Below are 25,890 nucleotides of genomic sequence, written 5' to 3' on the forward strand. Positions count from 1 at the left end.
GGTCTCTTTTAGATCAACCACAACAACCTCTAGATCATCTCTGTCATGTTCTCTCTTTGCAATTTTTTCAGTTAAGACATCTTTTTCTTTCTTCAGACTCTCAATGGTTTCCTTTAAGTCTACCACAACGACTACTAGATCATCTCTCGACTGTTCTGCTTCTCCTAGTCCCATAGTTAATGCATCTTTATCATTTATAAGACTATGATAAGCATCAATTAAAACATTTGCCAAAGACATAAGTTTTTTTGGAGAATAAGACTTTAGATTTCTTTGAACATCTAGAAAGTTTACTTCATCATTATCATCATCATCTTCATCATCTTTAGATTTTGCCATCAGGGCAAATATTGAGTCATACTTAGCTGCTTCACTTTCTATTGCCATCATGGAGATATCACTTTAATTATCATCTTCTTCTGATTCGTTGGAAGAGTCTTCCCATGCAGCAAGAGCTTGTTTCACAACATCAGCGACATTTTTTTTCTTGAATCGCTTGTCAGGAATCGGGTTCCTCTTAGCTGCTCTGTCAGTGTTGTGTTTGTACTGATCTTACTTGAGGAAAGGGCAGTCCTTGATGAAGTGCCCTGGCTTACCGCACTTATGACATAGATCATAGCCTTTTGTCTTGCTGAAGCTGCCCCCATTTCTACGAATCATTTTCTGAAAACTTTTTGTCAGGTAGGTCATATCAACATCCTCGCCACCTGAGTCATTGTTGTTCGTCTTGAAGACTAGGTTCTTCTCCCTTTTGGGTTCTCTTCTCTCATTTTCCTTCTTCTTCTTCATCTCATAAGTCTTCATATACCGACAAGTTCATCAATGGTCAGCTCCTGCAGATCCTTTGCCTCCGTGATAGCATTTACTTTACTTTCCCAGGAACCAGGTAATACACTAAGTATCTTCCTGACGAGTTTGTTCCTGGGAATAATCTCTCCCAGAGAGTGGAGCTCATTGATGATAGATGTGAAGCGAGTGTGCATATCCTGAATGAACTCATCGTCCTTCATCCAGAAAAGCTCATACTTGTGGTTAGCATATCAATCTTGGACTGCTTTACCTGTGTTGTCCCTTCATGAGCTGTTTGGAGAGCTTCCCAGATCTCCTTAACAGATTGACATGCGGAAATCCTATTGTACTCATTTGGTCCAATACCACAGACGAGGATTTTCTTAGCTCGAAAGTTCTTTTCAATATCCTTCCGGTCAGCATCATTATATTCCTTTCTAGTTTTAGCAATGTCACTACAGGGTCTCCAATGGTCTTTTTGGAGACGAAGGGTCTATCACAAATGGTATTCTAAAGCTCCGAGTCTTCAGCCATGATAAAGTCGTGCATCCTTGTATTCCACCATTCGTAGTATTGGCCGTTAAATCTTGGTAGTTTGTAGGTAACTTACCTTCTTCGAAGTTTGACGCAGCAGCCATGAGGATCCTTTCTAGGTGTCAGCATGATAGAAAGAACTTGTTCTGATACCAATTGATAGAAACTAAGGGTCCACCAAACTATATAGAGAATCAGGTTCTTTATTAGTTCCCATAGAACACACACACTGCAGTAAGTAAATGACATAATGAAATTTTACGTGAAAAACTCCTAGCTCACGGGATCACCCTTGTCGGATTCCAACTTCACTGCTGAGCAAACTTTAAATTACAACCTATTGTAACATAGGAATTAACCTCTTAATCCCTCACTAACTTGTAACAACTCTATTACAAGCCACTTTGTAATAACTCTATTACAAAGACTTACAACTCGACTAACTCTAGCGAAGACACAAACACAAGGGTTTATGATTTACAAAGATTCCCTGCACAATGCTTCTAACTAAGCTAAGTAGGAATTACAAATAGAGTGCTTTAACAAAGGTACAACACAACGAAGTACATGTAATAACTCGATACAGGGAACTGGTCTGTTGTTATGTTGTTCTTTGTTCTTGATACCCTTGAGAGTCACTTGCAAGATTGATAGATGACTTGAGAGAATGCTTAATCAGATCTTGAATGTGCAAGTGTTTTGTTTTACCTTTGCTTGATGTTAATAATTCATTTGTAACATCACTTGAATGATGTAAGCAAGTTAGGTAAAGGGCATTCCCCATAAAGTTGACTGCTGCACTGTTTTTGCATTGTTGTGTGTGCAGGTAGCAACTTTACAGCTGGGACGGTTGACTTGTACAGTTACCGTGGGAACTGGTAGCTATGTGTTCCCTCTGTTGTTCTTTTGACTCTGAAAAGTTGAATCGTGTTCCCAACTGGAGATTTGTTGATCTTAAATTCTTAAAAATGTGTAACAGGTTCTTTATCTAATTTTTAACAGTAAGTTTATTAGATCATCAAAATATAACAGGTATACACATATAACCTATCATATTCACTTTTCAACATTTATCACTGACCAAGCTCAGCTGACTTGAAATGTCTTGCAACCGAATTTTAGTTGTCTCACACAACCTTTAGGACAAAGATTACCGTTGTCCAAAAGCTGAGCCACTTAATGTTTTTTTTTCTGTATATGACCGTGACTAAAACTGTAAATATCCATGGCTACAAACACATCTATGATGGAGTAACCATATGTCTCTTCTGCATAAACAAGAAAACTCTCCAGTAAAAAAACAAGAACATTTGTCTCCACAAACTATTAGACAAAATATGACATTCCGACATGATCAAAGCAAACCAACGACAAAACCAAAGTGAAAAAAAGGACATAGGCCAAAAGAGAAAAAAGAACAATACAACTTTGTACAAAACTTATCGCCTTCAATCTCCCTTGCACCTTCTTTACAATCACAGCCAGCTAAATTCCAATTTCTTTTTGTTTTAGCCGTCCCATTTCTTGTCCAAATCTCAATTTCTCTATCCCCTGCATTTATAAAACTTGACGAAAGCTTAGCGACTCATGAACTAAGTTCAGAAAGAGGAGGAGTAAAATAAGTGCAGCTTCAGAAAATCAAATGGCAAAGTTTAAGCGGACAGATAAGAACAGGAGCTTAGAGAGTTTGCTGGACTTGGACAAATCTGCACAATTGAATAAGATCAATGGTAATAATTTGGCGAAGCAGCCAACTCGCAAGCTAATTCCAGGACATGGTCTTGAGTTCAATAATCTGTCTTATAGTGTCACCAAAAAAGTAAAGAAAGATGGTGTTTGGATAAATAAGGAAGCTTATCTTCTTAATGATATATCTGGACAAGCATTGAGAGGTGAAATCATGGCTATTATGGGACCTAGTGGTGCTGGAAAATCTACTTTTCTTGATGCTTTGGCTGGTCGAATTGCTCGTGGAAGTCTTGAAGGAACCGTCAGAATTGATGGCAAACCAGTTAAGTCTTTAATTCAGTAACTTTCTCTTAATTCAATAACCGTTAAAGTTGCTGCAGTGTGACCAGTAGGTCACAGATTCAAGCCGTAGAACCTGTCTCTTGTAGAAATACAAGGTAAGACCGCATACAATAGAACCCTGTCGTCCGGTCCTTCTTATGTCGCCCGTACCCTGTGCCGGGCTGCCCTTCTTTTTTTTCTTCCTCTTAATTCGTTCTCCAATTCTTTTCTGTTTAGACTATTTCTAGTACTAAGGGCTAATTATGATGTGCAGGTGACAACAAGTTACATGAAGATGATCTCCTCCTATGTAATGCAAGATGATCAGCTCTTTCCTATGTTGACAGTTTTCGAAACATTCATGTTTGCAGCTGAAGTCAGGCTTCCACCTTCAATATCTAGAGCCGAGAAGAAGAAAAGAGTCCATGAACTTCTTGAACAATTAGGCTTAACGGTATGTCAAGACTCACTAATTTCCTCATTTTTCACCCTCGCATCCTGCAAGTTACCTGCTTTACACTTTAGATGATCTAGCCTTATAATATAGAAATTATTTTACACTGTCGGTGTATAGAAGGTAAACTTATTATGTGTCTGTGTAGAGTGCAACACACACGTACATAGGAGATGAAGGAAGAAGAGGAGTGTCAGGGGGAGAACGTCGGAGAGTCTCAATTGGGATTGACATAATCCATAAGCCATCTCTGTTGTTTCTCGATGAACCTACATCAGGTCTTGATTCTACGAGTGCTTTTAGTGTGGTTGAGAAAGTGAAAGACATCGCTAAAAGTGGTAGCATAGTCCTCATGACCATCCACCAACCTTCTTACAGAATCCAAATGCTCCTTGATCGAATCACAGTCCTTGCAAGGTACTATATATTTCTGTCCCTCATTAAAATAGGCTACTTGAAGGTGGAGAATTAAAATAGGCTACTTGAATATTGTCCTTCTGGTTCAAACTCTAGTTTGGTTTTTGCTAGAATCTGCTACTTGGTTCTCTACACTGTCCCCCCACTCACAACCCCCAAATCTGATCAAGCAAAGAATTTTTATATTTGAAAACTATTAAACTTTAGCCTTCCCATTTTACCTTTAATGACATACTCGTATAGCCATAGAAAAGACAAATCATCGTTTAAGACCACAAGCTTTAAGAGTTTTTGGTATGTGCTAAAAATCTTTCTTAAACTTTGTAATCAGTTTAGCCTTATTGTATAAAATGATATGGAGGGTATTTGAGATGAGTTGGTGTTCAAAGTTCTAGCTGGTTTTCCATGAATTGTATATTTGAGAACTTTCATGCAAAATAGAGTTGCAATGTGAATATGCAGGGGCAGACTTGTATATTTGGGAAGTCCAACAGGAGTAGCAGCTTTTCTAGCTGGTTTTGCAAGACCAGTTCCAGATGGTGAAAACAGCTTAGAGTACCTCTTAGACGTGATCAAAGAGTACGACGAATCAACTGTGGGGCTTGATCCCCTTGTCTTGTATCAAAGGGATGGCATCAAACCTGATCAAGCTGCAAAAACCCCTCTCCGAAAACCACCCAAAACTCTAAAAACTCATCGTACTCCTTATGCAAAGTCACCCTGGACCAAACATATCAGCCTCCGCAGCTCTCATTTTTCGGCCAATGGAAACATGAATTCCCAAAGAGATCCTAAAGATCAGTCTGAATCTGATGTTAATAATTATGGTTATGATGATGAGGACGATTTTGATAACTCATTGGAGCGGAAGGTTCCACAAACACCTATGAGTATGCAGAGTGGGATTCATCCACGTTTAGCTTCACATTTCTACAAAGATTTCTCAGTTTGGCTATACAATGGTGTTAAAGGAACTCCTCGCCGTCCACCAACATGGAAAAATAACGGAGCACAAACACCTTTTTCTGGTTTTAAATCAAGCATGTCCTCAGGCCAATTCTCAATGATTCAACAAACACCTTCACGTCATGTGATAACTCCAGTACCTTCAGCAATCTTTACTCTGGGACGAGAAGGAATGGATCACTCATCATATAATCCATCTTATGAAGAAGTGTTTGAAATTGAAGAAGTACTTGATGAGCCAATTCATAGGCACAAATTTGCAAATCCATGGATTAGAGAAGTTTTAGTACTCTCGTGGCGTACTACATTGAACGTGATTCGCACTCCTGAACTGTTCCTCTCCCGTGAAATTGTTTTAACAGTCATGGGACTTGTCCTGTCTTCCTTCTTCCAAAGACTAAGTCATTTCAACTTCAAAACAATCAATCACCTCCTCAACTTCTACATCTTCACCATTTGTCTAGTCTTTTTCTCGTCGAATGATGCTGTTCCTACTTTCATCCAAGAAAGATTCATCTTCATTCGCGAGACATCTCATAACGCTTATAGGGCATCTTCCTATGTCATTTCTTCCCTTATCGTATACCTCCCCTTCTTCGCGATCCAAGGCTTCACATTTGTTGGCATAACGCAATACATTCTTCGCCTAAATAGCAGCATTCTTAGCTTTTGGCTTATACTTTACTCCTCACTCATAACTAGCAATGCATATGTGATGTTAGTTAGTGCACTTGTTCCAAGTTACATCACAGGGTACGCGATCGTTATAGCTACCACAGCTCTTTTTTTCCTAACATGTGGATTCTTCTTGAAGAGAACTCAGATTCCTTTGGTTTGGAGATGGCTGCATTACATTTCTGCAATCAAATATCCATTTGAAGCATTGCTTATTAATGAATTCAAAGGCACAAAACATTGTTACAATGGTGACCTTGCAGATCTTTCACCTGGTCCTTTAGGTGATGTGAAGATTAGTCCATTGCATAATACTGCAATTTCTAGAGGTGATTTGCCACAAAATTGCACATTGATTGGAGAAGATGTTCTGTTTTCTATGGACATTACAAAGGAGAATATATGGCTGGATATTGTGATCCTGTTGGCTTGGGGAGTTCTTTATCGTCTTTTCTTCTATGTAGTTCTTAGGTTTTACTCAAAGAATGAAAGAAAATGATGTATTTTCCTGTTTAAAGGTTTGTTAAAAATATATCATTTGTATTTTTTTTATTTTTCACCCATAATTCTAGAGTTTTGTATGAACTGACTCGCTGCTGAAAGGTGCAATAATCATGTTATTGTCAATATATGGTGTGAGTATAGGCTTCTAAGAGAGGTATCCACCTATGCAATTATATATGCAGTTAATTAGGTTTGTGACTTTTTTAGTCGCTATTAAAGTACTGCTATATATTTGTGGCCCGGTTGTTTTCCTTTTTGTAGCGAGATTAGTTGCCACAAGCGGATGGCATGCACATTGGTATAAGTTTTAGCAAAATATATGTAAAATAAAAATAATTTTGATTAGCCAATATTTTCTACGAGAAAATTAGTAATATTTAAAGAATAATTTACTTGGCTTCAAGCTGTTGTGGCGATAAGAAGTAGCCACAAAAGCTAAATAAAATGCCATAAAATAGATTTTACGTAGGTAGTCATTCCAACCATGGCACTACTTTTAGTGGCGACCTTGATGTTGCCAACAGAATATCATCACTGAAAACCCTATTCTCTAAGTGTTAAAGTGCGTTGAAGCTTCTTTAAATAGATTTTAGGTAGGATGTCTTTCTAACTAGCGACATATGGCACTACTTTTAGTGGCGGCTAGTGATGCCATAGAATATCGTCACAGGAACGCATGTCCTGTGTGCTAAAGTTAAGGTGAGTGAAGCTTTTGTGGCGACTTCAGTTCGCCATAAGTAATAAATAAATAGGCCACAAAATAAATTTTAGGCACCTCACTACCACAAACGGCGACATATAGCATTACTTTTGGTGGGAACTAAAGAGGTTACCACAAAATAATATCACCGAAAGCTTTATTTCCTGTAGTGATCGAGAATAATTCTATATACAAGAATGGCATGTGAAGAGTTGTATGTTATGTTGCCATTAAATACGGGCTAAAGGTCTTAAAGGTTATTGTTGGTGCAGACTTCACAAAGCTTCAAGTCAACACAACTACAAGAATGACAACTCTTTCAATTGCAACATCATTTCCAGCTGAGAGTGGGAAAAACGCAAAAGGAAAACGAAGAAAGAACAAAAGTATTATTGGTGACTTAGACGTTTTATTTAAGGATTCAAACAAGTACTTTCAGCAAAACTCTTCTGTTTTTATTACTTATTTATTTCCTTTTTTCCTGTGATGATATTTTGATTTTTAGCTATAGCGTCAACTTGATTACGTAAACTAACTTACGTCCTCGTATTTGATCATATATATATTGGGCCTTGACTTGATCTCTCCCTTCTACTAACGAGTCAATCTTTATTTGTTATTGTTCTTCAACGCGATGTTAGTGCGTAGGGGTGTTTATAAAAATCCGAAACCTGAAATCAAACCGAAAATCAAACTAAATCGACTAAAAAATCGATACTTTTTAGGTTTGGTTTGGTTTGATTTTAGTTTTGAATTTAAAAATCGATAAAATTTGATTTGATTTTGGTTTTAATCAAAAAATAACCGAAAAAAACGAACCAAGCCGACTACAGAAGTAGCTATTTAAATTTATTATTACACACACACACATATATATATTTATATAAAGTTTCTAAAATTTTATGGTAAATATTAGTCGTTTGTATTTTTAGTTTAGTTCTTTGCTATTATAATAATCTAATTCTTTGCCTTTACATTTTAGTTTGATTGGTAGTTTTCTTTTGCTAAGTACAAGAATTTATGTCATGTTAAAAATAATCAATTTTTAATTGAGTACTTAAATTATTCATCACTATTTGATTCAATTATCATCAATATATCTTGGTAAATGATAGATTTTTCAAAGAGCAATTGGTTTGATAGTGTTATATTGAAAACGTAGTCGTCGAAATATGTGTTTGGTAGTGTATGTCTCATATTTAAGAAGAAAAAAACGATAAATAACCGAAAAAATTGAAAAACCGAAAAATCGATAAAAACCGACTTAATTGGTTTGGTTTGGTTTCACTATTTGAAGAACCGACTTACTTGATTTGGTTTCTTTTTAGGGAAAAACAAATTCAAACTGAACCATAAACACCCCTATTAGTACGTAAGAGACCGAAGAATTAACGCATTTTGCTCTCCGAAAATTTATCCAAATTAATTTTAATTATCCCCAAATTTTAATTCTAATCTTTTTAAGTTTCTCGGTTCTAAAATAATAATTTTACATATTTAATAAATTTTTAAAATAAATACAGGGTTTGATCCAAAGCTACTTGGTTCAAGCCCGTATGCTGTATACTGGCTCCACCCCTGATTATTCTGATTTGTGAACACAGTACCTTTTAACGTTTATGCCAACTACTTATAATTCAAGATATTTCACTTTTGAGCCTAATTCTTATTCCTAAGGATAAGGCAGACATGTGACTCTCATACGTCACTAAGGGCTTGTTACATTTTTCAAGCTAAAGAGAGTAAATTTCGTATAAAACTGTGTAAATAAACGGACGTCTGCAGTTCACCAAACTTGATTTCACATTAAATGTTTAAAAAAATAACAAAGGAATAAACAGCAAATTCTTCAGCTCATGTATGTTTAAGATTCCATTACAATACCTATTTTTTTTTCCCAATTTTACTCTACTTGTGTGTTCCCTACTAAGAAGAAATATAAGAGAAAGCTTGTAGAAGAAGAATTAAAAGGTAAAATATATAACTGGTCAATACAAAAAATATAAAGGAAAAAAGTTGAAAACAACAAATTTATTAAAGAAAGACCTAATCGAAGTCTTTTTACTTCGTTATATTGTATGGTCTACTCTTTATGCCATCGACTCGTCCAATCTCTCTCTCTCTCTCTCCCCCCCCCCCCCCTTTTTTTTTTCTTACAATAATTCTGATTCACTTTTAATTTGATGCTTCTCCTAGCGTAATCTAAAACAAATAGGAGGGAGTATTTATTTAGTTAATATGCTCTATAGACATACATATATGTATATGTCGTACCTTGTCACACGAGTCCTAAATTCGTTACTATGTATATATTAGGCTAAGTTATGATTGTTTAATTTCGCAAATATTTTTCTTGACACCAAAATATAGGAGAACGATTTTCTTTTCTTTCCGCTTGTCATGTTCTAAATTTTCGATCCTCATTAATTGATAGTTGAAAATGTTAGACAGGAAATTGAAGGCCCTCTTCAATTGAGAAAACATAAAATAGTGGATGTTCAACGACATTTAGACGTTTACTTCTTTTAAGTTCCAGCTATATTTAGTAAAACAAAATAATACTTCAAAGAAGACCGACTTTGATCCATGCATGCAATGACGATAACGTCATGACATCATTTCAAGTAACGTTTTAGTACTACTAATGGAAGAAATGGACATACTATTCTTGAGATAGCGTCTAACAGTTATAATCCACACACAATGCAAAAATTTCTCCGACATTCCATAAAATGATGTACGAAGCATCTCGCATTCACGCGAGGTCCTAAGAAGGGCCGCACCCAAGAAGATTCATAACATATAAAACCGGTGTATAAGCTCACCGATAATGTACGAAGCATCTCGCATTCACGCGAGGTCCTAAGAAGGGCCGCACCCAAGAAGATTCATAACATATAAAACCGGTGTATAAGCTCACCGATAATGTACGAAGCATCTCGCATTCACGCGAGGTCCTAAGAAGGGTCGCACCCAAGAAGATTCATAACATATAAAACCGGTGTATAAACTCACCGATAAACAACGAATAGTAGGATTCAACAATATATATTAGTACAGTACTAATTTTTTGAACCAACGAGCTTTGTTTCTAGTAGTCGAAATGTTGAAAAAACTTTTTTTTTTAAAACGCCAGTATAACTAAAAAGCTACCTTGAAAGAAAGAAAAAAACGAAGGCTGAGCATATCTTTAACTAACATCCATTTTCAGATGCACTGCAGTATCCAATGTCTTTTGCTGTAACTCGTCAGCCTTGTAGAGGAAGATTTTCAGTAAAACAAAAATGCTTGCTCCTTCACGAAGTGAAGTAAATACGTTCTTTATTAAAGAAATTGACTCATCATCTGTTACACATTAATTAACAAACTATTGCATGGAATATGTAACCGTAATTTCTTCACATTTTCCTTCCTTATCTCTTGCATATTTTTAAGGAAATAACGCGCAAGCATCACATAATAAACTACTGTAAATTAAGTAAGAATACTGGAATGAGAATTCGGAAGTTGAAGGGAAATTACTTATTTCCTTGGTTATATATGTACTACTACTTCATGCAATGCATACAATTTGCAAAAACTCAATATTTACCTGCAAAAGAAAAGAAAAGCATAGCTATATTTTTTTTTGTGCTAATCCTCTATGGCTCTCCACTCACCCAAACACAGTGATGCCATAATATTTTTAAGCAATGACAGTTCCCTGGGGAAATTAAAACCCCAGAAGAGGTTGCAGTTGGTTTTTAGAGCCATATATTTTGTGGCTTTCTTGACCAAGAAAAAGATTGGTAGAAACACATTAATCCTTTCTCAGTTGTTGTGCAATCCATCTGTCGTAATTGACATTGAAAGCATCAATGATCATAAGGAAGACGAACTTTTTCATGGCATCAACAAGGAAGCACTTGCCAAGTTGGTCAGAGAGAAAGATTTCAATGGCCTCCTCCAATTTGGAGGGGTGCGACAAATCGAAGAAATTCTTGGAGCAGACCAGAAGTCAGGCTTAAGAATGAATGAGAATGACCTAAAACAAAGAAAGGAAATTTTTGGCTCCAACATATATGAGAAGCCACCAGCCAAGAGTTTCTTGAGTTTTGTACTTGAAGCTTTCAAAGACACAACCATTATCATCCTTCTGGTATGTGCTGTTTTCTCCCTTGGATTCGGAATTAAACAGCACGGACCCAAGGAAGGATGGTATGATGGCGGAAGTATCATCGTTGCAGTTGTTCTTGTCCTTGCAGTCTCTTCCATCAGCAACTTCAAACAAAGCAGGCAGTTTATGAAGCTCTCGGATGAAAGCAAAGATATAAAAGTGGAAGTAGTGAGAGACAGACGCAGACAGGAAGTATCAATCTTTGAAATAGTGGTGGGTGATGTCGTCTGTCTTAAAATTGGCGATCACATTGCAGCAGATGGACTCTTCTTGGATGGCCACTCGCTGCAAGTAGACGAGTCCAGCATGACAGGTGAATAGAGACAGACCTACGTTGTTTCAGTATAAATCAATGAATATATATGTGAAAAACCCTAAAACGTAGTATGAATATTTAAGTTTTGAACCTATACTATAAAGAGCTCAGAACTCTTAACTCAATAAAATTAAATTCTGAAACCACTTATGCAGGTGAAAGTGATCACGTTGAAATAAACAAGACACAGAATCCCTTTTTGATCTGCGGAACAAAGGTAATGGACGGATATGGACACATGCTTGTCACATCAGTGGGTACAAATAATGCATGGGGTCAGATGATGAGCAATATAACAGATGACAAGAATGAGCAAACCCCACTGCAGCAACGGCTAAACAAGCTTACCAAGTATATCGGGAATGTTGGTCTATTAGTGGCTTTTCTTGTTCTAGTCACTCTATTGATCCGTTACTTCACAGGACATAGTGAATATGACAATGGTCGTCAGGAGTTCATAGGAAGCAAAACCAAAGCAGGTGATATCATGAATTCTTTGGTTCGTATGATTGCTGCAGCAGTAACCATCATAGTGGTTGCAATTCCAGAAGGTCTGCCATTGGCTGTCACACTAACTTTGGCATATTCTATGAGAAGAATGATGCTCGATCATGCAATGGTCCGTAAGCTATCTGCATGTGAGACAATGGGATCAGCAACTACCATCTGCACAGACAAAACCGGAACTCTCACCTTAAACAAGATGCAGGTAATGGATGCAGCCTTGTTTACTGGGTTCAACTTAACCCACTAACTTCCATACGGCGCATAAATACTTAAAAATTTACTAAATTTTGAATCCATAAATTTGAAAGTGCAACGAATTCAATAGTAAGAACTTATTAAAGGTTGAACTAATCAAATCTAAATTCTGCTTTTACCTCTGCAGGTAACTGAATTTTGGTTAGGAACAGATATGATTATGACGACATCACAGATAGCACCTGAAGTTCTTGAACTGCTACAAGAGGCTGCTGGTTTGAACACTACAGGTGAAGTTTACACGTCACCTTCTGGTCCTCCAGAAATCTCTGGTGGCCCAACTGAGAAAGCGATTTTATCATGGGCCATGACCAGTTTACTAGTGAACTTTAATGAATTAAATCGAGAGCATCGAATCCTCCATGTTGAAGTTTTCAATTCACAAAAGAAAAGAAGTGGGGTATTGTTAATAAAAAATAATACAGGGAAAGTTCATACACATTGGAAGGGTGCTGCAGAGATGATTCTAGCTATGTGCTCCACTTATTATGTCAAAGGTGGAATAATTTCACCTATAGATCATGAAGAAAGAAAAGAACTTGAGTTGAAGATCAAATATATGGCAAGCAAGAGCTTGCGATGTATTGCATTTGCTTGCAAAGAAAGCAATCCAGAAAGTCAAATTCTTGAAGAAACCGAACTAACCTTATTGGGTCTAGTGGGTCTAAAGGACCCATGTAGGCCTGGTGTAAAAGAGGCAGTAGAATCCTGCAGGGCTGCTGGTGTTAGCATAAAAATGATTACTGGGGACAATGTGTTCACAGCCAAATCAATAGCTCTTGAATGTGGAATTCTCCAACCAGCTGAAGACTTGAATATTGCAGTAATTGAAGGGCCGACATTCAGGAATTACTCACAAGAAGAGAGAATGAAGATTGTTGAAAGAATACGCGTTATGGCAAGATCTTCACCATTTGATAAGCTTTTGATGGTTGAATGTTTGAAGCAGAAAGGCCATGTTGTAGCAGTAACAGGCGATGGAACAAATGATGCTCCTGCATTAAAAGCCGCAGATGTTGGACTTTCCATGGGAATCCAAGGCACAGAAGTTGCAAAGGAGAGTTCCGATATAGTTATCTTGGATGACAACTTCAATACAGTGGTCACAGTCTTGAAGTGGGGTAGGTGCGTATATAATAACATTCAAAAGTTTATTCAATTTCAGCTCACAGTAAATGTTGCTGCTCTTGTTATCAACTTTGTTGCTGCTGCATCATCTGGAGAAGTCCCTCTGACAGCAGTGCAACTTCTATGGGTTAATCTCATAATGGATACTCTTGGGGCCTTAGCTTTGGCAACTGAGCGACCCAGTAGTGAACTAATGAACAAAAAACCAGTTGGACGAACTGAACCTTTGATAACTGCTGTGATGTGGAGGAATATCATTGCTCAGGCCTTATACCAGGTAACAGTGCTATTGATCCTGCAGTTCAAAGGAAGTTCCATCTTTCATGTGAATAAGAATGTAAAAGACACCTTGATCTTCAACACTTTCGTCTTCTGTCAAATCTTCAATGAGTTCAATGCCAGGAAGTTGGAGAAGAAAAACATATTCCATGGAATACTGAAGAACAGACTGTTTATTGTGATAGTGGGAATGACAATACTTCTCCAGGTAATTATGGTTGAATTCCTGCGGAAGTTTGCTGATACTGAAAGGCTGAATTGGAGGCAATGGGCCGTATGCATGGGTATTTCTTCACTTTCATGGCCTATTGGTTGGATTATGAAGTGCATTCCTGTATCGAAAAATGAAAACTTCAATCACTAAAGCTGCAGCTAAAGACACAAGAATATTCAAATAGTACTTAGCTCTTCTCCCTTTTTTCTTTCTCATCCATTTAGAACTTTGTTTTTTTATTGCTTCTCCTAAATATGTCTCACTGCTTTTTACAGTTTGACTTTTATTATAATGTTATATTGAAGTAAAGTTTAATCCTTTAAGGCCCCAGATATGCATCATATGAGTGTTATACCACTGATGTTCAAATGGTATAGTCATACAATTAAACAAGATTAAAAATCATCACATCTAACAAGAAGGCACAAGTATAGTCTATTACTTTAGGAATTCCAACAATTTGTTTAACCGATACAAATTGTGACCCCGATCTCGCAGATATTTCAATTCCAGCGAATGATGATGCCATATCCTCAATCCGATTAATTCTTAACAAATTAGTATTCGCAATTTGTGAGGGTCATTCTAGCTATATAAGAAATCCTTGATTAATATAATAACATAATAAGAGAGCTTTTGACGCTGTCGAAAAAGATCTTGTCCTCTTGAGGAGTAGCCTCTTTTCCCTTATTTATTTTTGGTGCACCCATGATGTTCCTATTTGAACGGAAGATTGGGTGTCATTCGTAGAAAACCATGTCTTATTGTAAGGTTTTCTACTTTTTGGGTATACCTCTTGTATACGGGCTCTTCTGCCCTTTCTTAATAAAAGTTATTACCTTATCAAAAAAAATAATAAGATAAATAACTTACTCTTACTATTTCCGAATTTCAAAAAAGAGATAAAATTGTTGGGGATATTACACATACATTTTTTATATGAAGACATAAGTAACACATACATAGAGGAGGTTATTAGAATTTCAAGAGAATTGTGATCATAAAACAGTAATTTTTCATAAAACTTTGTGTGTTTGACTTGGATCAGTCTAGTGAAATCTTGATCATTCCAGATTTATGTTCCTCCCAGTGGAAGATGCAGCTCTTCTGGCAACGGATACATCCGAATCCAATATTGTTGACACGGGGTGTAAATATATATGTGAAAGCACACTAAGAAATTCAACAAATATAAGACTGAACCCATAATCCTAGAAGTACTATGAGTCTTAAAAACCTTAAAGACTGAACCAATCAAGTTTTTAAATCCTGAATTCGTCTTTGGTTTCTCCAACAATGACTTGCATCCCAACTCTACAGTGTCTTGCTAAATTCTTTTGGCTATTTACTTATTGCTATCAACATATCATGTTATCACCTAGGTAAACTACAGCTAACTCATGGTACAACCATTTCCAGTGACCAAACACCTTCTGGTATGTCAATATGGATATTTCTTAACCATTGTCAAGGGGAACAAAAGAAAACAAGCATCAGCTTGCACGCCGGCCTCTCCCCTCTCATTTAAGCAGTCGATAACAGATAATTCAGGGCGACACCACATAGATGAAGGTCCATACTCATAGACGGATCCATAATTTTAAATTAGTGTGTGAGGATTACCAATACTTACATTATTACTTTTTTCTGATGGTAACAAGTGCAAACTTAGTATAAAAAGATAATTTTAGACTATTTTTTGCTTTATCCAAACTGAAGGTAGTGAGTGAGGACTTGCAGCGAAGCTCTTCATTAGTTATGCCATTGAAACTGGAAAAAGGGGGAAAAGCTCAACAAAAGCAGGCCATGAAATTTTATTTTTATTTTATTTTATTGATTAAGGTTACTAGATGCTTGAGCTGCATAAGCAAGTCTATAACAGTGCACCAAAACCCTAAAATCAGATAATTGAGGGGTTGGGAAGATTTTCACCTTGAGTACCGAGAAGCGACAATAATATATGACCCCATTTGAGCTGCTCGCTTCAACATTGTGGGGACAAAGGAATAGAAAATTCGAAATGCTGTCCCATGGATTCTTATAATTTGTACGGAGACTACTTTGATTGAGATAAAACAATGGACTATTGTCGGCGGAAATTTGCAGAAATCCCCATTTTCTCCCGCAACCAAAAATAGAGAAAAGCAGAATCAATCAGGCTACTAACGTGTAACTTTGTCATGGACTTAACCCGCACCAAGTCGCCATTTGGATTTTACCGGTAATTTTAGAGCTTTGAACCTAAAACTCCCCTTAAGGACATATTTAACCAAGTTAACAAAATCTATTATTTTGACATTATATTAAGAAACTATAAATAAATAAAAAATGTGTTTAGTAAAAAAAATTACAAAAACATTATGCAGCGCCAAATTACGAAATATATATATATATAGAGAAATTAAAATGGTTATTTTGGTAAATATAGTATAAACTTTTTAATTTCTGCTTCATAAAGTTACATGTTTCTGCTTCCTTAGAGTGTTTCGTTGAAGCAAAGGGTTATAGGTGTTATTGTTACTCCACTAAGAAGAACAAAAATTGAGCACTTCCCAAACTTAAAACAACCATTTGGTTTAAGAACTCCATAATTTTGCAAGGAATTTGAAAATTAAATTTATGTTCAAGTTTTGAGTGCTCGAGTTTTTTTTTTTTTTTTTCTGGGTCACGTGAGTTAGAATGTACTACGTTGTTATTAGCAAACCTTATTCAATCTGAAACTCTTTTTCGAATATTTATTTGCTAACAGTCACTCAGTTTGCAACATTCTTTTGGATCCTTTTTTTTTTATCTCCCGTGACACGGAAACCGCTAGTAGTAGCTTTAGTTATCCCTCCCCTCTCCCCCTTGTAATGACCCAGTAAGTGGTCAACCCCTTAGGTCAGTTTTTTCATGTTTACATGTTCCCTGTACTTATGGAGCATACAAGGTTCCGTATATAAATAAGGGATAATAGTACTTTTAATCCCTTAATTATTGATAAATTTTATTTTTGTCTTTGAAGTAAATGGCGAAATACATTTAACTTTTGGGTACATAGGTCAAGGGGTTTTCGGGAACAGATAATAATTTAGATAGGAAATTGACAAAAAAAAATAGTTTAAATGGGTTTTAAGGTATTTACTCTTTTTAAAATTATATTATACTCAAACATGAGGTAACAATGCAAACTTATCCTAACACATGGATAGTCAAATGATGTGATGATATATTACTCGTTAAATTTGAGAAAAAATCACAAATAGAAGGGATCAGAAATGCACTTTCAATTAGTCGAAAGTTAAATGTGCCTGATCAATTATGATAAGAACCAAAAAACATAATTTACCAATATTTGAGGGACTAAAAGTGAAAATTGTTCAATTAAAAAGATTGGCGTATTGCATAAGTTAAAAAAAAAAAAAGGAAAACTGACACTATATAGCCGCTCTAAAATAATAACTGAAAAAATATATATTTTTTGTACATATATACATTCTGTACGTTATATACAAAAATTATATATTTTTTGGCTACTAAATATAAATAGTTTTTTTGCGGATTAAAAGTAATAATATCCCTGCAAAGAAAGCTTCCAGCAAAGTCAAGGGTCATGAGTCAACTCAAATTACAAGTCTTCAAAAAAGTTTCAAAAGATTTTTATAGTCTCACAAATTTAGGACATGTTTATATAAGAGCCCGTTTGGACCTAAGAAATTTTTTTCCTTTTTTTCGAAATTAGCGTTTGTTCATAAAATTTTTAATTTTCACTTGAATACGCATTTTAGAAATTTTCAAAAATTTGAAAAACTCCAAAAAAACTATTTTTTTAAATTTTCACTCAAATCACTCACAAAACATCAAAAACAACCCAAAATTATATTCATGTCCAAACAAAACTCTAAATTTCAAATACTATTTTCACTTGAAAATCTTTTTCCTCCTATTTTGGAATTTTACAATTGTTATGTCCAAACGCTGGCTAAATCATTCCATCTAAAAATACGACGTATTCCATGGGTTGGTTCCAAAGAGAAAGCCGCCAGAAGAGTCAACGGTCAAGAGTCAACTCAAATGACAACTCAGTCACAAGTATTCAAAAAGCCGCCATATATATATGATTAGTCCAAAACTCCATCTTTGCTTCTATGCCAAAACCAACCAACCATGTCTTGTCCATCTCCTCCCTTTTCCCTTGATCTGTTCCTCCTCTTTTTTCTATTGAATCATCCACTCTTCTTGTCCGCCCAACAATCAACCAAAATCCTAACGGTATTCAATTCCACACTTTCCCCTTGGACACCAACCCAAAACCAAATCCTCCTTTCTCCCAACTCCACTTTTGCTGCTGGCTTTCTTCCATCAAATTCCACCAACTCCTATGTTTTCTCCATTTGGTATTACGAAATACCTAACAAAACTATAGTGTGGTCCGCTAACCCAAATTCCCCTGTTAATTCTTCTGCTTCCCTTTCTATTTCCACCTCTGGTGAGCTCAAGCTAAGCCCCCAAACTAGAGTCTCCTCAGCTCCAAATCTCTGGCCTAAGAGTAATTTGCTTGTTAGAAATACCTCGGCTCTGCTTTTTTTACAAGAAAGTGGAAATTTGGTTTATGGTAACTGGGGTAGTTTCTTGAATCCAACTGATACATATCTGCCAAACCAGAACATTAATGGCACAAATGCAACTTCCAGTAATGGAAAATTCCAGTTTCTTGGATCCGCTACGCTGTTTTACAATGGAAATGACAGCTACTTCGCTTTTCAAAATTCTCTTCAGCGCTTAGAGGTTACAGGATTAGTGACTCAATCTAGTGGAAATCCCTTCTACTCATCGGATTTCGGTGACCCGAAACTGAGAAGGTTGAAGCTTGAAGATGATGGGAATCTCCAAGTCTACAGCTTTGATCCTGTTTTAAAACAATGGACTGTTGTTTGGCAAGCAATTTATCAGTTATGTACAATCCATGGTACGTGTGGTACAAACTCTATATGCATGTATGATGCTTCTACTACTAAAACTTCTTGTGTCTGTCCTCCGGGTTTTAAGAAGATCTCTGGAGAATCTTGTGAAAGGAAAATCCCACTTTTGAGCAAGACCAAGTTTTTGCCTTTAGATTATGTCAATTTTACTGGTGGGGTTGACCTTAAGGTTTTGAACTTCTCTAGTTGCCAAAAACAGTGTCTTGACAAGGAAAATTGCTTAGGTTTTATGTTCAAGTATGATGGGACTGGCTATTGTGTGCTTCAATTGGATAAGCTGTTGTATGGATTTTGGTCACCAGGGAATGAAGTTGTTATGTATTTGAGGGTTGATAATGAAGAAAAAGATGTTTCAAATTTCACTGGTATGACTAGTTTGATGGAGACTTCATGTCCAGTGAGCATTAACCTTCCATTTCCACCAGAGGAGTCTAAGGCAACCACTAGAAATATTGTGATCATCGCAACTATTTTTGCAGCTGAGTTGATTAGTGGGGTATTCTTCTTTTGGGCATTCCTCAAAAAGTATATTAAGTATAGGGATATGGCTAGGACTTTTGGTCTTGAAGTCATGCCTGCAATTGGACCAAAAAGGTTTAGTTTTTCTGAGATCAAGACTGCAACCAACAATTTCATTGATAAGATTGGGAAAGGTGGGTTTGGAGATGTTTATAAAGGGAAGTTGAACGATGGTCGGGTTGTGGCTGTGAAGTGCTTGAAGAATGTCACGGGCGGTGATGCTGAGTTCTGGGCTGAGGTCACGATCATTGCCCGAATGCATCATTTGAATTTGGCAAGGTTGTGGGGTTTCTGTGCTGAAAAGGGTAAAAGGATACTTGTGTATGAGTATGTACCTAATGGTTCATTGGATGAATTCCTGTTCCAAAAGGCTGCTCGGATTGGATCGCCAGATAGACCTCAAAAACCGATACTTGATTGGAATATCAGGTATAGGATAGCACTTGGCGTGGCACGAGCAATTGCCTATCTACATGAAGAGTGTTTGGAATGGGTATTGCATTGTGATATCAAACCTGAAAATATTCTCTTAGGTGACGATTTCTGCCCTAAGGTGTCTGATTTTGGGCTAGCGAAGCTAAAGAAAAAAGAGGAGGTGATGACCATATCAAGATTTCGAGGCACACCAGGATACGTAGCACCAGAATGGACCAAGGCTGATCCAATCACTCCGAAAGCAGATGTGTACAGCTTTGGATTGGTGCTGTTGGAAATAGTTTCTGGTTCACGGAATTTTGAGCATTATGACTCAAAGGTGGATAGTGATCAGTATTATTTCCCTGCTTGGGCATTTGATAAGGTGTTTAAGGAAATGAACATTGATGATATTTTGGACCCTCGAATCAAACAATCATATGATTCAAGGGCACACTTTGACATGGTGAATCGGATGGTGAAGACAGCAATGTGGTGCATCCAAGATCAGCCAGATGCCCGGCCATCAATGGGGAAAGTGGCCAAGATGTTGGAAGGAACAGTGGAGATCATTGAGCCAAAGAAACCTACCATTTTCTTCTTAGGCGAGGAACAATAGTTTAATCAGTCCTCTATGAATCCCTTAAAATGCAGTTTCAAGAAGTTGCGGTGACCACGTATTGCAGCATCAGCAATAAGAAGTAGATAGGATCATATTTTCCAAATAAACCACAATCAAGATAAATGCCCTTTTGAGGTGTTAAAGAAATGTAAAATATATTGTTAATTCTGTTACTTTGTGTGAATGCTTTAAATGTATGTTGTTGTTAATCCTTTTAATTTGTGTGAACATGAGAATATGGTTATAAAGAGCATGTGTCTTAAGACCCAATGTCCCATAATAATGATACACTTGGCACAAATGAAATACTTCATGGAAAAAATCAAGGCTTAGGCCTAACAATAGTGGCCAGTGTTTGATTACTCCACAAGTAACTTCAATAGAAAAAAAAAATAGCTATCATTTCCACATTGCCTGAGATAAAACACAAGTAGACAGATCTTTATTCAACTGTAGCAATACAAAAAGATTGATCTTTAATTATTCAACTGTCGCAGTACAAAAAGAGAGTAATCAGATGGCAATGAATTCAACAAGGAAACAGGGAAACAACATGCTCAAGCCACTTTGCAACAGGCATAGCATCAATCATTTTCTTGGGGGTGGTGTAATTCCATACTTATATGAAGTCTTATAAAGAGCCTCACCAATTCTCTCCCCTGCCACTTCACCAATGGGCACTGCGTCAGAAAGTTCTTTTACGTCTTCTTCTGTGAGCTTCACCCTCACAGAACCTATGTTATCATGAAGATTTTTAATCTTCGTCGTACCTATAATAAGAGAGAGGAGGCTAACTCAGTAATCACAACACCATGTCTTTAAGACATCAAAGCACAATTTGTGTCAGCATCTGATTTCTTGATGCTTTCCGTTTCTTTGAGGCAGAAAATTTTAAACAGGAAATATTGCACCGCTTTCTCGTCCTTTTTTTCCCTTTTTATACTGGCATACAGCCTCCAAATCTTCTGGTTAACCAAGTGTCAAGTGAGTGCATATGCACAAAGCTGTCATGTGATAAAGCGGGCTTTGCATTACAAAACTTAATAGCAGCTAATTAACAATCATGTCCGCATCAATGAAAAACATCTCCCCCCCCCCCCCAAAACCCTCTCCAATGTTATACAAAGTCTAATTTCATTATTGTGCCTAAAGTCATCATTACCAGATGGTTCTGGTGTCATGTCTATCTCCCTTGATTTTAGTATGGTCAATATGGCTGGTGTTTACAATGCATCTTCGTGAAAGCTCTAAAATGTAAAATCCAAATCGTTTGCTCTATGAGAAAGAGGTGCTTTCCTTGTTCTTCCAAACAGCCTAGAGTGCAGTCGTGTAATAGTTAAAAACACTGCATGAAGTCCATGTTGAGTAATGTTTTTAACTAAGCTGAAGGAATATATACATTGGTAATTGGTATAATATTAGAGACGTAAGAGTGGAAATTTTCTACTTTGAGGTAAATCACATCATCCCTTTCTTCTCAGTATGTTAAGGTCTTTCCACTAGCCAAAATCCTGAAAACAATGCTCACTAACTCAGCCTTTGATGACAAATTCAGTTCGTAGAGAACATTGCTTTTCTTATACTTACTTCTTTCTTTGCAAGTACTCTGTGATCATCTTGCATTAGTGCAACTATGAAAAGAATTGCTTACCAGGAATAGGTGCAATATCATCCCCTTGATGAAGGACCCATGCAATAGCAAGTTGAGCCGGAGAGCAACCATGCTTCTTCGCTATTCCTTCCAGACGAAAATATATAGATTTGTTCTTTTCAAAGTTCTCTCCAGTAAACCTAGGATGTGTAACCTGATAGAGGGTAAACGTGTTCCAAATTCACAAGCGTACATCAAAAATGGATCCGTGCAAAAATATCATAATAACAATGGAAAAAAGAATTTAAAAGTAAAACAAAAAAAAATTGTTTGTTTTCTTACCAAAAAGCTGTTAGCTGGCAAGCTTTCAATAACCGCTTTTCCAGCAAAAAGCCCACGTCCAACAGGGCCATATGGAACAATCCCAATTCCAAGCTCCCTAGTAGATTCAAGATAGAAAGAAAAGTAGAGTCAATATTTCTCAGCATCGCTCCATTAGCTTCCTATTTACTCCTTCATCATTCTGATTGGGAGGGAGGAAATAATATATTTTCATACAAAAGAAAAAAAGAAAAAATGACTAATAAATATCTCCCCTGGACATGCCTCTTTTCAGTTAAATAGTACTCCCAACTCTAATAACTAGTAGAAATTCCCAGTGCACGTGTGTCTTTGATTTCAAGGTTCTTTTCTTTTTGAAAATGTATAATGTAGTATAGAGAAACCTGCAAACTGGAACTATGTCATCCTCAATGTCACGTGTCCATAAGGAATACTCCTGTTGTACAGCAGTGACGGGATGAACTGCATGTGCTCTCCTTATTGTCTCCGGGTGAGCTTCAGAGAGGCCAATATACTTTATTTTACCTTCTTCAACTAACTTCTTAAGTTCTTCCATCTGTAACAAATCTCACCACGATAAGGAAAACTAAAGATAAGTGAAAAGCAGAATCAGAAAATTAGCTTATCAGTAAACTGTGACATGTATAATGGAAAATAGACAAAATAAGACATAGAAATGCTTCATAGAAAAAATAAAAGCAAGATTCTTCATTAAGAATGCCGGCATTGTTGGAGACCCCCTACTCATAGCAGATGAATTTTGTGTGGGCTAAGTAACTAAAGTTGAACCATAAATTGGCAAAGCACTTACTGTTTCTTCAATGGGCACTGTTACGTCTATACGGTGCACATAGTAGAGATCAATGCAATCCACTTGTAGGCGCTTTAAGCTAGCTTCACAGCAGGCACGAACATATTCAGGAGTTCCTTTCACTGTAATCTTAGTTGGTTCAACCTTATAAATACCAAACTTTGTGGCAAGCTGTATTTTTTCTCGAGGCAATTGCTTTAATGCCTGAAACAGTGAAGTTCTTAGACGGATTACAGACTACTTAAGGAAAACCAAACAGCTATTTTACTGAATAAAAATGGGTCTTCTGAATTCTATTACCTCGTATAGAAGACAATCCAAACATGAAGAACATAATTCAATTTTCTTCAGTCCAACATTGTCGGTAATATATTCATAAATTCTGCATTAACATTTCCCTTCCATTTTTCTTTTTTCGCCAACTTAAGATATGGTATAAGGGAAAATTGAACTCTTCAAATCTATATATTCTACTGGGGATAGTATGACTTAGTTAACGATTCTAGACAAAAGTTGGTAGCAACTTCTCTTTTCCATACTGGAAAACAAAATCAGTAGTCTGACAGGATAGTTATCTGAGTGAAGCATGAGAAAAATGGTAATCCTATCATTTTCGAGAGTCATATAGCTGGACCAGTCTTTTTCAGGTTACACTAAAGAGAGCATTATATGTATCTCGTAGAGACTGTAATAACGGAGGAGACATGTTCACCAGAATCACCACTTAGACAAACTATATGGAACTGTTCAAGAAAAAAAGAAATCTGTAATATTGTACTACATCTTTAATGTGTTCATCAGATAGAGTAATACTAGTAGCCTCAACAAGTGATTGCTTCTATGGACAAAAAATCCAGTTGAAATTGAACTGCTAAAGAAAAATGCATCTTGTGATGATCATGATTCATGAGTAGCCAATTGTCTGTATTTACCTTCCCGACCAAGAATTCATTCGCATGATCCATGCCATAAATGTCGGACGTGTCAAAAAATGTGACTCCTTTACTAAAAGCCTCCTTGATTATTGCAATCCCTTCCTCCTCGGGAAGAGGAGCATTATAGACTCCAGTAAGCCCCATACAACCGAAACCTAATTTGGAGACCTAGAAAACAAAGGTTTAACATGCTGTCAATGACCATGACTCCAGAATCATATAATCAATACCTGAAGAAAGAAACAATTTTGCACAAGGGAAAATAACAGGTAGAAAGCAAATTATAGGTAAAAGAGCGTCATTCTTCCTAAAAATTATATACATACTATGGTTCAATACAATGACAAAACAAAAATGTTCACATTACAGAAATAAAGTACTATGACATCTCCTTCTGAATTCCACGATATAACAAGTTAAATCTCACCACTAATGTGAAAACCAACCGAAATCAAAGTAATCTAAGTTCCAATAGAAAAACATCCAAAGACTTGAATTGACAAATGTGATAAATTGTCCAAAGAAAGAATCATATGGCCTGAAGTTTTACCTCAAGTCCTTGGCTTCCCAGTTTTACTGTTGGCATCTCAACCTCGTCCGCCATTGCTTAATTGAAGAAGAAAAAAACTCTGTTTTTACTGTTTTCTTCTTTTTTTTGGGGGGGGGGGGGGGGGGCTGGGCTACCCAGCCTTGTGTGATATTTTATTGTAATTCGGGCGACGTCGAATGTCGAGTAATCTATGTGACGTTGATTATTAAATGATTTGAGCAAGGCCACACCAGAGGAGAGCGATTAGGTAAGCAGGGTGTGGTTTGCATCAACGATTACGTTAAGCCTTCTATCATTTTCAAACCTCTTCCGAATTTTCTCTCTCGATTTTATCTTACATATTTTTTTTATTTTTTTTTTCTGCAAATCTGAACTTTGTATAAGAAATATAGTTACTTCGATCACCCAAAAAAGTATTTTAAAAAGTTACTATGTAATCCCAATTATCTCCCTCTAATTCAAACTATATGCTGTAATAGTTGGTAAATATTTAGTTTGTCATATTTAATACTCCATTAGTGATTATTTCGAAAGTCAAATTCCTGTTTTCGTTGACTTACAACATTTTCAAAAAATATAGGAGTAGTAATTAACTATAGCAAATTCTGACAATAAATACATGTTTACCGTGAAAATGGTAATAACAATTAAATTTGATTTTGTGATTCTAAAAATACGTGATCTATTTTTATGCTGGTTGTTAAGGCAATAGATGCTAAGTGAAGTATTTGGGATCAAGATATGAGCTTAAGACAAGATGTTAACCAAACCGAATCGTTGTCAATCGAGGCCTTGAGCTTGCTTATTCAGGGCCTCGGGGTTGAGTCTGATGTTCGCCAAGGGCGGTCGATGGAGACAAACATTTATAATAAAATCAATGATGGCTCTTTATAGCCAATAATAAGCAATAAATGAAGAACAATAAATATAAGTAATAAATAAAGTGATGAGACCAAGAAAATGTTCTTGTGTATTTAGTATTGAGCAACAGGTGTCTACAAAATGACAAGGATCCCCTTTATATATAAGGGGTATTTCCAACATAGTACAAAAAGCACTAATTACAAAGATATGAGGCTGGTACATCCATTTAATGCCTTGATTCGCTTTTTTGGCTAGTCCACTAGACTTGGCCAGTTATATGTACGCGCCTTGGGAACTTCACCTTGATCCGCCGAGACAACTAATTTGCACTGCCTCGAGGTCGGTCGTTATTTACGCTACCTCGAAGTCGACCACCG

At 36.5% G+C, this 25,890-nt stretch overlaps 5 protein-coding genes across 5 annotated transcripts; 3 read left to right on the forward strand and 2 right to left on the reverse strand.

Annotated features, from left to right (window-relative positions):
* Positions 1–800: 800 nt before the first annotated feature.
* On the reverse strand, positions 801–1,427 carry LOC138875731 (uncharacterized). The gene is made up of 3 exons (XM_070154598.1): positions 1,400–1,427; positions 1,061–1,263; positions 801–1,004 (listed from the first exon to the last, which is right to left on the reverse strand). The coding sequence occupies exons 1-3, from the start codon at positions 1,425–1,427 to the stop codon at positions 801–803; spliced, it is 435 nt and encodes a 144-aa protein (XP_070010699.1).
* A 1,247-nt stretch (positions 1,428–2,674) lies between these two features.
* Positions 2,675–6,474, forward strand: LOC104239897 (ABC transporter G family member STR). The gene is made up of 4 exons (XM_009794632.2): positions 2,675–3,334; positions 3,608–3,787; positions 3,936–4,204; positions 4,667–6,474. Exons 1-4 carry the CDS (start codon positions 2,966–2,968, stop codon positions 6,342–6,344), a joined length of 2,496 nt encoding a protein of 831 aa, XP_009792934.1. The 5' UTR covers positions 2,675–2,965; the 3' UTR covers positions 6,345–6,474.
* Positions 6,475–10,692: 4,218 nt separating this feature from the next.
* Positions 10,693–14,234, forward strand: LOC104239895 (calcium-transporting ATPase 12, plasma membrane-type-like). Its single transcript, XM_009794631.2, has 3 exons — positions 10,693–11,518; positions 11,677–12,230; positions 12,411–14,234. Exons 1-3 carry the CDS (start codon positions 10,693–10,695, stop codon positions 14,052–14,054), a joined length of 3,024 nt encoding a protein of 1,007 aa, XP_009792933.1. The 3' UTR covers positions 14,055–14,234.
* Positions 14,235–18,019: 3,785 nt separating this feature from the next.
* On the forward strand, positions 18,020–20,683 carry LOC104239894 (G-type lectin S-receptor-like serine/threonine-protein kinase At1g34300). Its single transcript, XM_009794630.2, has one exon. The coding sequence runs from the start codon at positions 18,051–18,053 to the stop codon at positions 20,415–20,417; it is 2,367 nt and encodes a 788-aa protein (XP_009792932.1). The 5' UTR covers positions 18,020–18,050; the 3' UTR covers positions 20,418–20,683.
* A 152-nt stretch (positions 20,684–20,835) lies between these two features.
* LOC104239893 (perakine reductase-like) lies at positions 20,836–24,781 on the reverse strand. Its single transcript, XM_009794629.2, has 7 exons — positions 24,650–24,781; positions 24,097–24,267; positions 23,165–23,368; positions 22,737–22,909; positions 22,354–22,450; positions 22,072–22,225; positions 20,836–21,190 (listed from the first exon to the last, which is right to left on the reverse strand). The coding sequence occupies exons 1-7, from the start codon at positions 24,701–24,703 to the stop codon at positions 21,009–21,011; spliced, it is 1,035 nt and encodes a 344-aa protein (XP_009792931.1). The 5' UTR covers positions 24,704–24,781; the 3' UTR covers positions 20,836–21,008.
* Positions 24,782–25,890: the final 1,109 nt, after the last annotated feature.

This window comes from Nicotiana sylvestris, chromosome 1, assembly GCF_000393655.2.
Source record: "Nicotiana sylvestris chromosome 1, ASM39365v2, whole genome shotgun sequence".
Classification (NCBI taxonomy): Eukaryota; Viridiplantae; Streptophyta; class Magnoliopsida; order Solanales; family Solanaceae; genus Nicotiana; species Nicotiana sylvestris.